The 12913-nt window shown below is 36.3% G+C and overlaps 1 protein-coding gene across 1 annotated transcript; it reads right to left on the bottom strand.

The window, feature by feature from the left end:
• Nucleotides 1–771: 771 nt before the first annotated feature.
• Nucleotides 772–12883, bottom strand: LOC127256452 (uncharacterized). Its single transcript, XM_051282465.1, has 21 exons — nucleotides 12640–12883; nucleotides 12216–12314; nucleotides 10594–10745; nucleotides 10248–10320; nucleotides 9974–10096; nucleotides 9085–9193; nucleotides 8224–8303; nucleotides 7990–8071; nucleotides 7622–7761; nucleotides 7431–7541; nucleotides 7208–7324; nucleotides 7028–7117; nucleotides 6662–6715; nucleotides 6471–6545; nucleotides 6317–6392; nucleotides 6010–6109; nucleotides 2978–3047; nucleotides 2353–2426; nucleotides 2029–2138; nucleotides 1510–1755; nucleotides 772–1391 (listed from the first exon to the last, which is right to left on the bottom strand). Exons 1-21 carry the CDS (start codon nucleotides 12763–12765, stop codon nucleotides 1024–1026), a joined length of 2475 nt encoding a protein of 824 aa, XP_051138422.1. The 5' UTR covers nucleotides 12766–12883; the 3' UTR covers nucleotides 772–1023.
• Between the last annotated feature and the right edge of the window lie 30 nt (nucleotides 12884–12913).

The raw sequence follows: 12913 nt of genomic DNA, 5'->3' as shown, positions 1-12913 counted from the left end.
CCTATACTTAATGGATACAAGAGTATATATTGTATATAGTTATAATAAATCTAATTTATAAAAATAAAATATAATAATCGTATATAAATATATTTATGGATATAAGTGTATATATTGTACTACCTCCATCCAATTTTAAGGATCCTATTTATTTTTTTAGTGTTGATCATTGAACATTAATTATTATATCAAAAGAAAAAATTGCAAAAATACTTCAATTACTGTCTTATAGTACTAATTATTTCAACCCGAAAAATAATATTTCCCTTAAAGATCTTGTATTCTTGCTCTAGATCCGCATTCTATCCACACGTCTCTATTAGTATTAGTGTATTATTACTATTCATTTAATTCGAACTTGAACACAGACGTTGAATTCACTTTTATGCTTTCTGTTTCGTCTCTTAATTTTCAAAATTTGAAAAAAAGAAAAAAATCAAAAAAGAGAGGAAAAATTAGTCACAGATAGTTATACAAATATAAAGATAAATAGAACCCTTAAAGCCGAACAGAAGAAATATAACTCATAAAAAATAAATTTTATAAAAATAAAATATAATGTTCGTATATAAATATATCTATATATTTCAAAAAGTAAAAGAAATAAATAATAAATTATAAGTAAATTCTTGGTAAAAATTTTTCGAAAGCATGAATGATAAGAAAGCCCGCCAAATTACTCAATTCAATTTCAAATCACATACTACATTCCAGCTGAACTTAATATCATTAGACAATTATAGTATATAACATTTAAAAACATCAAGAGAATTTGAAGATATGCAAGTTCGTTAATGCTCTAATTGCAGCAAGTATAAGTATTAATACAAATTGACTGACATGGAGGGGATACTAATAATAATCGTAGTAAAAATAAAAAATAAAAAAAAAATCGCCATCCAAAATACATGCATGCTCTCTCTGTACTACATTTTTTTTTTTTTTTTTTTTTTTCAGGATATTAAACTCACCATTTCCGGTTAAAACACACACAAATGTACACTGCTCTAGAATCCTTTCCTCTTACACCCCTGATGAAGTTCTGTTTATCCTCTGAGCACCTAATTTCGGGGCAGCAGCTTTGGTCCCTCGCCCTCGTCCGCCACCTGATGACGGTCTGTGCCCTGCAGTTGTTGGTGGAGGAGCTGCAATGGAAGCCCAAAGGTCGTCGTCTGCTGAGCTGCTGGATTTCAGATTTACTGGCTTGGATGAGGATTTCGGAACTGGGGCAGCAACTGCACCCCATGGATCATCATCTTCGACTAATCGAGTGGCTTTTGCAGAGGGTTTTGAAATGGCTCTAGGAGCAGGCGTTGGTGCAGCACCCCACAAGTCGCCTTCATCATCTTCTTTGTTGGGTTTCAATGTGGTCTGTGGTCTCGCATTAGAAACTGGAAAACCGTATATACGTTAATATGGAATGAACGATTGAAAAGATGTGGGAACTTTGAAACAGAAAGACAAGGGGAAGGTTTTTAAAACTGGTTGTTGATGAGAAATTGGAGTTACCTTGTTTTGGAGGAGGGACGACGGGCCTTTTTTGAGCTGCTTGGATATTGGCAAGAGCAGGAGATGGTTTTGCCTCCTCCAATGGTTCGAGGTCGTCCCAACCATCCTTGTCTGTGTCATGAATGCCATTTTCGAGTTCTCCCCATCCATCAGTTGTTGTAGGGGATGTGTGGGGCTGATCGGCAAAATCAGGTAAATCTGTTGAGGAACTTACACGTACTGGTGCCAAACTTGTACTATCGGTCACTGTAATACAAACATGCTAGTTTCAGAAACGACCATACATTGAGCACAAAGATTATTTAATCATGTAAAGTAAATACAGCCAAAGTGATGATGAGCCTTGGCTAAATGAGGACTGTTTCTGGATAACTATTCAGTCTGATTAGTTAGGCTAAAGTTATCTTTATCCCATCTAACAAAATAACTCTTGTGGGGGTACAAAATATAAATGGAGAGAGTATATTGCACAACATATTAAGCAATTGAGAGGATAAGAGAGAGAGAACAAAAGTGCACCAGAGTTGGAATTGGAATTGATTGAAGACGTAGCAGGATCACTTGTGTTTGATGAGCTTGTACTCTGCTCAGATGGTTTGCCTTTCAATGTCAGTGAGCTCATTGCCCATCTGCATTATCATTGCAATTAAGAAAACTATGAGAGCCATATTCCTTGAGAGAGAAAGGTGTGCTACCTTAATCTAGTTAAGGAATTCCACTACTATGTAACGCGAGATTATGAAGCTCCCAGAGAACGAAAAGGAAAACAAGAAAATAAATACTGTTTCTACACCAGGCTAATCAGTGTTCTTGAGGTACAAAAAGATTTGAATTCATCATTACCCCAGCAAACTTGCATTTCCAGGTATTGGTGAAATTCCAGTGCCTGCTGCACTTGTGGCATCCCCATTGGTTGCCTTCAAAGAGCAAATCATAAGAGACATCAAATATGCAATAACATTAACGAGGGACAAGGAAGAGACAGACATCAAACTATCATCAGAAGATTATGGAAAATTCACTGAGAGAACTAACATAGACAAACATGATAATATATCAGGTTTATGATTTTTAAACAAAATCGAGAAAACTACTACCCAACCAGAATATGAGTTTAAACAATACACCAAGATATACGTGAAGGCCCCTTTCAAGCATCCACTTCATTGGAAGTTCAGAATTGAAAAACTAAAACTAACATACAAGGATGTTAAAAATCATGTAGGGGATCCTTATCCTTGCAAGAACATGAGCACCTAAAACTCTTCTTTCCCAGAATATACCCCACAGAAAACTCACATGCCATAAAATAATGTATAATACGATAAACAAAATAGGGGCAAAATATATAATAAACTTAGTCCGTCATTGAACATTAAAATCAAATGATTGAAATTTAAACAATATATTATACAGCATTTCAGAATGTTACATGCAGACAAGAAACAGCTAAAGACTATATACACACCTTTTCGTGGTATTGTTTCACTAATTGCAAGAACTGTTCAACAGCTTGGAATGATTTCGATCGTACATCACTGAAGCAAGCAGAGAAGTGAGCAAATGATTGACAATAAAGAGTCAGATTTAGCTTAAAAAGTGTTTAATAATGAAGAATAAAAGGTGAGAAAGCATTTTTTTGTGGTCTCCAGTAGCAACATAGAGCATGGAAAGTTTGGAGGGATGCCTACTAATTAGATAATTGGACTACAAGCAACAACAAATAGAGGATAAAGGTAAAAAGAGCAATTCCAAGCATCGATTCCACAGGCCAATAAATCTACAGCCTTCATGTCCACAGCTATAAATAGAATAAAACGCAAGAATGAAGGCTTGTAAGGAAGACTATTACACCAGAAAAATCAGTATCTTACCGCCCATCAGCTTGAAGAGCGGCTATCAGAGTCAGGATAGCATTTTGTGCCCAAATGTCTGAATTGAGGGTAAAGATCTTGCTATTCTTCCTCATGTTTCTATTGACTTGGTCTTCTATGTTCCAACATGCCCGTTTAATATTGTTTATGTCAGTAGATTGATTCAATCTTTAGATTGTTTTATCATCATTAATGACGAAACTTTCTTTATCTAGGATTTCTGGATAGGACGGCCGATGGGAGCCAGTCATGAGTCACTGCGATTTATTATTTTCCTCAATCTCCATCTATCCAGGATTGCTGGACATGAGGGCTTTTTGAAGCTAGTCATGAGTCACATGGTATTTACTATTTTTCCTCAATCTCTGTTTTCCTCTGCCAATAGTCAACGTCTCCACCTATGATCCAAACCTCCTTCATCAGTTATTCGGTCAACCCTATTTGTCTTTGTTGTCATCTTTTGAGTGTAAGTCATGCCAACATTGTAAACAGTCCCATCCATTGTTTCCTAAGCAAGTATGTAACTGGGCCTTTGGATGTACCTTGTGTGCTTTTTGATTTCAATATTTTGTCACACTCGTAGATGATTTTCACGTTGCACATAGCTTTACATGTCGAAAAATCATTTCGAATTAGTCAGTATGTTTTCCTCATTTGTGCTGAAATTCAAACTCAATTTGACTTGTCTATCAAAGTTTTATGTAGTGATAATGGCATAATGCGCCTGAGTGTTTTTCTTCCTCTATGACTTCATACATGTCATCTCACGGTATCATTCATCAGTCTTTATGTGCTTATAATTCTCAGCAATATGAGATTGCCAAACATAGAAACCATCATCTTATTGAAATTTGCCCAAACCCTTCTCATTTATCGCAATGTTCCATTATAGCCGGTTTAGGTGGATGAATACTTACCGTTTGCTACCTCATCAAACATGTGTCTTCTTCTATCCTTTAGGGTGGGGCCTTCATCAATATATGTTTCTAGCTACGCCAATATTCCCTTTGCCACATCGGGTTTTTTTGTTCTTGTTTTGTTCATGATCACTCTTCTGGTATCATAAACTCTCTCCGCATGCTATGAAGTGGATCTTTCTTCGTTACTCTCAACTTCAAAAGGTATACAAGTGCTACTAACCTACACATCATCAATATTTCTTTTCTACTGATGTCAAATTCTTTTAGTGATCACCATTGTATTACCTTTCTTCTTCTCCTCTTATTTCTATAGCCCTAACATTCCCTTTTCTCCAAAACCTTTGTTCCCATTCATCATCTTCAGATTTATCAATGTCATCCTCAGTCTTCCTTTTCCCATCTTAATCATACCCCCTCCTTTGTGGTCTTCGACTTGCCGCTGGTCCTACCCCCTCCAGCATCCGACGACTCCCTCCATTGGCCCCTCGACTACTCCACACGTAATTTTATTTAAAAATTTTTAAATGACCACCATATGTTTCTTTTTTTATAGTTTTATGATATTGTTTCCATCATCAAGTCTGTCTTGAAGGCTCTATTATCCCAGTCAAAGGCAAGCAATGATGGACGAAATGGTGCTTTGAATACGAAATGGTACTTGGGAGCTCATTTGCTTACCTCTTTGTCACTATACCATTGGTATCATTTGGTTTATGCCATTAAAGTTTGTGCAAATGGAAACATAATTATCTTAAGGCTCGTCTAGTTGCCAAAGGTCAAGTCTATGGTCAAGATTATACTAATACCTTCTCTCCTATGGCCCGCTCGTTTAGTTCTCTTGCTCTTATCCGAGTTTCGTCCCTTTATCATTTGGATATTAAGAATGCCTTCCTCCACCATGATCTTCAGGAGGATAGTTTTGTTCCTTGGGGGGAGTTTGATCTTGTGTGTAAGCTTCGTCATTCTCTGACTGGCTTAAAATAGTCACATCATGCTTGGTTTGAGCAGTTTAGTTATGTTGATATTGTCACGACTAGCAGTTATTATGTTGGCATACATGCTCTCAAACAATATTTATTCCAGCAGTTTTCAAACTAAGAACTTAGGATTGCTTCACACTTTGTTGGCATTGGAGTTGCCTCATCACCTAATGGTTTTGTTACATGCTCTCAAACAGTATTTATTCCAGCAGTTTCAAACTAAGAACTTAGGACCACTTCGATATTTTGTTGGCATTGGAGTTGCATCATCACCTGACAATATTGTGATTTTGCAACAGAAGTATGCTCAGGATAGGTTCGAAACACACTTGACAGATTGTAACCCCGTGACACTCTTACGAATGCTAACTCTAAACTCCTTCTAGATCAAGAACCTCTTAACAGATATTGGCCGTTATCAACAATTAGTCGGTAAGCTGAATTATTTCCTGAATTAAACTAATAATTTTCTTTGTATAAACATACTCAGCATGTACAATTACCACATATAATCACTATCAACAAGAATATCAACCAAAGCTCCGCAGAGTACTCTAAACATCATGAGGTGATATAATTCATTGAAACTCTTAATTAAGAAAATGAGTTGAATATGCAGTAAAATTATAGGAAAGGATGAAAGATAATTGTAAAAGAAAATAGACCAGAACCAATCCTATAAATCTAGGGGAAAAAACAAGAAAGAAAGAATGAGAAAAATAATACCTGTCAGGATCAATAGTCAGGACAACAACATTTGGCAAAATTCTAGTTGCAATCTCAGTAGCATCATAATAAGAACTAGTCGCGCACAAAGCCATTATACCTGGCAGAGGGTATAATTGTCAGTGAAAAGAAAGTGCTTAAGCAGGTGTTAAAACATGGGCGAGAGCAAATTTTAAGTTAGTGGGGATGGGAAGGTTGTAACAGAAAGTTGTCACAGGAAAAAGTTTAAGCATGGACAGTAAAGGGAAACTCTAACTCAATAAAATCAAAGAATAGGAGACCAAGAAAAAAAAAAAAAAATCTTGACCTGCTCCTCGTGCCGGAGAGAAAGTATCGCGCAAAGCTCGAACTGTGAATGCATTTATTAGCACTCTCTTCCTTGTCTGCATTCCAGTGAGATGGTAAGAATCTTAACACATTTATATGAGAATGCACTTCTATTGAAAACATCTAGCACTTACCCCTTCATTTAGGTGGCAGGCAATGTTTCCAAGTAATATCGTAGTATTTGTACGAATTGCAGGTTCTTCATCAACCTGCATCGCAAGTTGAAGTTTAAACTCAATTTGAAATATATAGAAGATAAACAGGGAAAAATAGCAGCGCATTTACATTTAAGAGTGTTTGTTGCTAAACAGCAAGAAATCCATACCTGAAGCTTTGAAAGAAATTTCAACAGTGATCCTGAAATTGTACGCTGGGAGAGCTGTCACAAGATGCAAATAGACAACCAAAGAACCAAACGTAACTTATACTGAATGATGGAACCAAACAAGACACTGTCAGCTCAATGATCAATTCTTCCATCTAATGCCATTGATTCATCTTGAACAAGTAACATCAGCAATGTGCAGTTGTGCACTATCATATGTCTCTAATGAGTCACAATATCACAAAATAACATGACTCAGTCACTTTAAAGCATTGGATTAAGCATGTCAGGCGGAGCAAGTTTCAGAATAAACTATGAGAAAACCTGCCCGAAGTAGACAGACATGATCCTGAAAGAACATTTTACCTTAGGAGCCAGCACAAGCATGGATTTCAGCGTCAGTTCCCGTAGAAAAGCGGATGTGTCAGAGAACCCATTAGCAACATGAGGATAAACCTATCAAAGAACATTGAGACAATTTACTTCCAGAATTTTCCATGCAGTTGCGCATAAACTATGATTAACAATAATCACACGACACTGAACCTGTTCATCAACAATTTGCGCAGATAATGAATCGCCATATTGATCAATATGCTGAAGAAGACCAACACGAATGGCGCGATCATTTGATGTAAAGAGTTTTATGATAGTTGGTGACACCTGCAAAACAAAGCATACAGAAAATTACATTCCATTCCTAACCAGTACTGCTAAGACAAACTAAAACAGGACACCGAGACTGCCACACAAATTTCGCAACAGTTACCTTAAGGGTATATTCTTCCGCTGAAAGCCAAGATCCCATTTTCAACAATGCAGTCAAAGCAGGTGCAGAAGCTGAACCAAATTCTAAGGCGGATGCAAGTAACGGAAGCAGCTGGAAGAATTCCAATAATCCAATTACTGAAGCAACTAGCAAGGTACTAACAAAATAACATTAGACTTCAAAAAAGGTACCTTCTTCAGAACTATCTGCCGAGGAAGCTTGTCAGCAAGACTTGGAAGCTTACGGAAAAAGGTATCCTTTTCCACACTGTCCTTCAAATTAAGAATTTCCATAAATTGTATGGTTTCCACCAACTTATTTTGGAAATACTCTGCCAACATCCCACCAAAATATTTTACTCATCAAAATTATTTTCCACATTCATAAGAATAAGATGAATAATAGAAAGGATTAAATGCTCCAACTAATGCAGCCTTATGTATAACAAAAGGATAAAACTGAGAAACATAGTATAACCATGCTACTGTTACCATCATGCTATATAGGTGACAATGAACATTTCAATCCCCAATATCAGAAAGCAGGAAAAAGAACTCACCGCTATTCTCCAGAAGCTTTGATGGATTCAACCTGCGAGAAGGTGCAGAACTCAATAGGCGCTGATAATCTTGAAGCAAAGACTGTGAGACCAGGAAATATATGCATTCAATCATATGAAGGTGAAAGAAAGTACTTACTAAAACATAAGTTTCTTGAAGGTGATTTAATTTTCAAGTGAGAATGAGAAGAGAACCTTGGACAAGTTCAGGGAAAATGTAATAAACAATCTTACCTTAGGTATATTAGCAGTATTCCGCAACTCCTCTGTTCTAGTCAACTTCATGCCAGAGAAAAGTTCATAAATTAGGCAGCCTGCCATATAGAGTGCGAGAAAGAACAAAAGGATGTTATAAGGTACTTTGTGTTGTACAATCAAATGATTGTTCGTATGGAATATTGTTAAATGAATACATAAGAGGCAAGGCAAACAAAAATGCAGGGGAGCTGAGGTAGGTGAGACAACACTAGGATGTACTAATAATCTAATATGATATCCAACATAAAAAAGAATTATTTGTACATCTCCAAAAATGGCAATATGTGCCACACCAATCTTCTCCTTTCCAAGCAAAACAATTAAAAAAGGATTTGCCCATAATTAAATATAGGTTAACTGCTATATCCTCAGTTTCGATTTCACAAAAATGCCAAATATTTTCTTAATAGAATTGACTATTGGATGATTCAAACACTGTGCTCTATGTTACATATAGAGAAACTATACAGACAGACAAACCATACCACCCCCTAGGCCAGAAAGAATTTTTCAATAGTTGCCATGATTAAGTTTGAACCAAGTCTACACTGCTTTAGCGTCCCACCAACATAAAGATTCTGTCTTCAAACTACAAGTCAGTTCAGTCATGCTGTTTTTTTATAAGGGATGCTTGTTTTGGATAATTAGGGGGCTTTATTATAAGAAGGCTTGGTACAATTAAGCTAATAATCATTACAATAATCCATTCCCACCGGGCAGAACAAATTAGAAACCAAACACAATAATTTGGCATTACAATCGCACCCATAAGGTAAACATAGGTACAAAAGTTTATTTGCCAACTCACTGTCTATTAAAGTGTTAAAATACACTTACCCAAACCCCAAGAATCTAAAGCCCAAGGTGGAGATTTTCTGATGGTTGACCAATCAGATTTTGACAATTCCATTGGTTTGTATTGTGAGCCAATAAGCCATTCATATTGCTGTAGTAAAAATGAAATAAAAAGATGACAATTAGCCAGCATCTAATCCAGTATCAAGAAAAAGAAAAATGGGGCAGCACCTTTTCCATAATACATCAATAAAAAATGCTTATCAGATCGCTGATATATTACAAACTTTTCATCCAGTTGGTTAGTCATAACAACTATCTGTATAGTGAATAATATCAGGACATATTATAATCATTTCAGCATTATTCAGGAATTCAGGTTGAAATGGTAAAGCTCAAACATGATTGCATTAGATTCATATATATAATTTCTAAAAAAACTGCTCTCTGGATTTGTCAACCAACAGTTTGGTTGCATTTTCAGAAGAAATCCTTTGTTTTGCTTATTTTCCAATACTTCTCCTAATTTTTTTTTAATTTTTTTTTTTTTTCCAAAAACATTAGTTGGGCTATAAAGTATGCATACTACTTTGAGAAAACAAGGAACCCTTTTCAAGTAGAAAAAAAGACCTCCTGGAACCATGAGTGCAGTATATGATATTGCCCTAGAACTTCTTTCAAATTTACTGTAAGAAGGGATCCAAAATTCTCTCACTAAAATAATCTATAAGACAACAGCACGTGGATTATTTTGAATATTACAAATATGCAGGTAGCAAAGATTTTTCTTCACAGGATACCAAGCTGTTCGTTACAATTTTGTATCTAACCTTCATTTTTTCACCTTCATACCTATGCTAGATAAAGCCAATTGAAGTTTGTTGAACATTTCAATCAGAACTCCAGAATTGATAGACAAAAGAGAACTCACAAGCATTGGTCCATTCGAAGCTTCATTATTTCCATCGAACTCGGATAAAACATCAAATGCATGAAGCTTCCAGTCCAAAGTTTGTGTTACAACAACGCTAGCAGTACAAACATTACCATGAACCTGCAATAACCAGCATAGAAAACAAAATTTGGTACGACTAAATCAGGTTTATGGTGACTACGGATCCTCATGAAATTTCTCAATCTCGTGAAGCTAGATATATAGCTAATATTGATATATGGAGAAGTTCTGTTGGATCTTAGGCACATACCAGTTTACAATCATTGTTCAAGAAACTCACAGCTTTGGCTATCCGATGCAGTCCCCACGCATAATATTCATCCCTGATTTGAGGAAGTAAACCAATCAAGACTTTAATGGTCTAGAAAACATGAGGATACCCAACATATAAGCAAGATAAATTTTTAGATAACAACAATGAACCAAAATAAGAGATTTATTGTGAAAAACACATTCAGGATGAAAACAAAAGCTCATCAAACCATAGAATCATAAGCAGATTCAATATGCATTTGTAAACACAACCCAAAAAGGTATGTAATCATCAAAACGGATGCCAGAATAACGAGCAAAAAATAATTCAACAACATTTACACCTTTGACTGCCTTCTAACCCCAATTCCTTGAGCTTTTCTGAAAGGGGCATAACAGGCTCTGTCACAATGTAGATAACAACCTTTGTACCAGAACCATCCACAATTTCAGCCTCTGTGCTATGCAGAAACGACAAAATATTTGGATGTCTGACCTGAAAGAATATGAACGTAACTGTAAGCACTATAGAATCTGAGATCAGTGCCTCTCAGATACATGCGTTGATTTGACAGGCTTCATGAGCCTTTTTTTTTTTGGGGGGGGGGGGAGGGTAAGAGATTCAAAAAATAAAGATTAAAACCTTCAAAAAATATAAATAACTAAAACCTAATACCGATACTACAGGATTGTATAAAGTATAAACTGTTATACAAACTTGTTGTAAACAAGCAAATGACATCCTTGGGGTCATATTTCAACAAATCCTAATGCTACAATTCAAAATTGATCAGATGTATTAGATTTGCATTCTTCTTAGGAAGGCACCCTCATCATGTTATTTTTGTCCCTTGAAGTATCATTATGTGATCCAACTATTAGCTAAATTACTCAATCTCAACCCTAGCACATACAAAACGCCCTCAAAACTAAATAGGAAGCTTGAGCACGTTCAGATTCACACCACAAGCTCTCCACCGCACACCCCTCAACACACACATTTTTTCATTTCTTTTTGTTTGCTCTTTAGTTGCGGGAAACTGGATCAGGGTATCAGAAAAATAGCGCAAAGTTAATATTTCAAATTTTAATTCATGCAAAGCAGAGGCATCAAAATTTAAAAAAACTTCAGTAGAACGATCTAGTAATCAGAAACTAGAAAGCAAATTACAGGACCAAAATCAGATACATGCCACTGAGCAAAGAAATTGCTGAAGAGAGCATGCACGGAATTTCCTAAAATTTGTGTACTTCAGGTTCTTAATTCAGTCTCTTTCCTAGGCAAGCTTTGAAGTAGCCAGCATTGAAAGATCTTGGTTTGATTGAGATTGAAACTTGAAAGCCGCTTGAGATGTGAGTTTGGGCATCTATCCCAAAGCTAGCTTCACCCCTCTATGCTATTTAGTTCATTCCATTTCCAAGCAATTTTCATGAGAAAGATTACTTTTAAGTAGTCTACCCAATATAGGCTGTTTTCAAGCAATTGTACCGTCCCGTTGACACTCTAGCTTCTAATTTTCTGTAAACGCTGTCAATGGAATCCATAGTTGGCTATTATATATATAACATATGCAAGTATGGAATTGAGGTTACATTAATTTTTACATTTGAGAGAAAAAACATAGGGAGAGGCACCACCATTTACTGTCCATCTTCTCGATCTAGTGCATTTCATTGCACTGTGCAACAGATTTTCACAGTTTGAGTTTTCAGCTTCATGTTAAACTTACATTTTTCATCAGTTTGTGACATTTTTATGTGATTTTGGATTTTTTTTTTAATCAGCACATGATCCGTTAAATCCCATCAACCATGGTAAAAGCAAACACAGGGGCAGAAAATAAACTAGCAAATTCCTGGATTAATCATTGCAATGGAAAGTGATGGTAATCAATCAAGGATGGTGAACGAAAAAGCTAAAAAAATTCCTGAAGCCAGAAAAGATAAATAAAATTCAGAAGCTCACCGTTCGGAGACGCTTGACACCATTGCGGCCAGCAACTAAATGCCCATCATTGGCACTACTCCCAGAAAGAGAAAATATTGAGACAGGAGATCCATCATCCTGTCAAAGTAAAGACTAAAATCACAGACCTCTCCCATGATCCTGATAAAACGTTATCTCAAGAGCACCACTTCAGCAACAACAATAATATTCACAGCCTTCCAAACAAATCAAATCTAATAAACCGAAAAACATACGGCAAAGTTTTCCTTCGGAAATTCTAGTTTTATCATCTCTGAGAAACCATGCATTGTGCAACAGAAACATTGATCTCACAATTGTCAGTGCTCAACGACGCAAAATAGCGAGAAACATTCAAAAACCAATAGAATCAAACAGAATCCATTAACTAAAAATTACTCAAACACATGAGAATAAAATAAACCTTAGATGTTCCACGGTAGTGCGCCCAGGATCCCCAGGCTGAAGCGTACGGCTCTCCAATGGTATACGGCAGATCCTTGGGGCCCGTCCCCGATCCGGCAACTACCCCTTTCAAGAATTTCAACATTTTCTTTCACGTCCCGACCGATCAAGGTGAGAGAGAGTGGATCTGCTATGGGTTTTGCGGGAGAAGAAGAGAAGCAGGGGATTAATTGGAAGAATATTTCCCCTTTCGCATTAAAGAATAAATGAAGGAGATGAATTGAACTATATCG

The sequence above is a fragment of the Andrographis paniculata genome, unplaced genomic scaffold, assembly GCF_009805555.1.
Source record: "Andrographis paniculata isolate CXL003 unplaced genomic scaffold, ASM980555v1 Contig55END, whole genome shotgun sequence".
In the NCBI taxonomy this organism is placed as follows: Eukaryota; Viridiplantae; Streptophyta; class Magnoliopsida; order Lamiales; family Acanthaceae; genus Andrographis; species Andrographis paniculata.
Note: the sequence above shows the minus strand (reverse complement) of the source record. Positions and strands in the feature narration are given on the sequence as shown.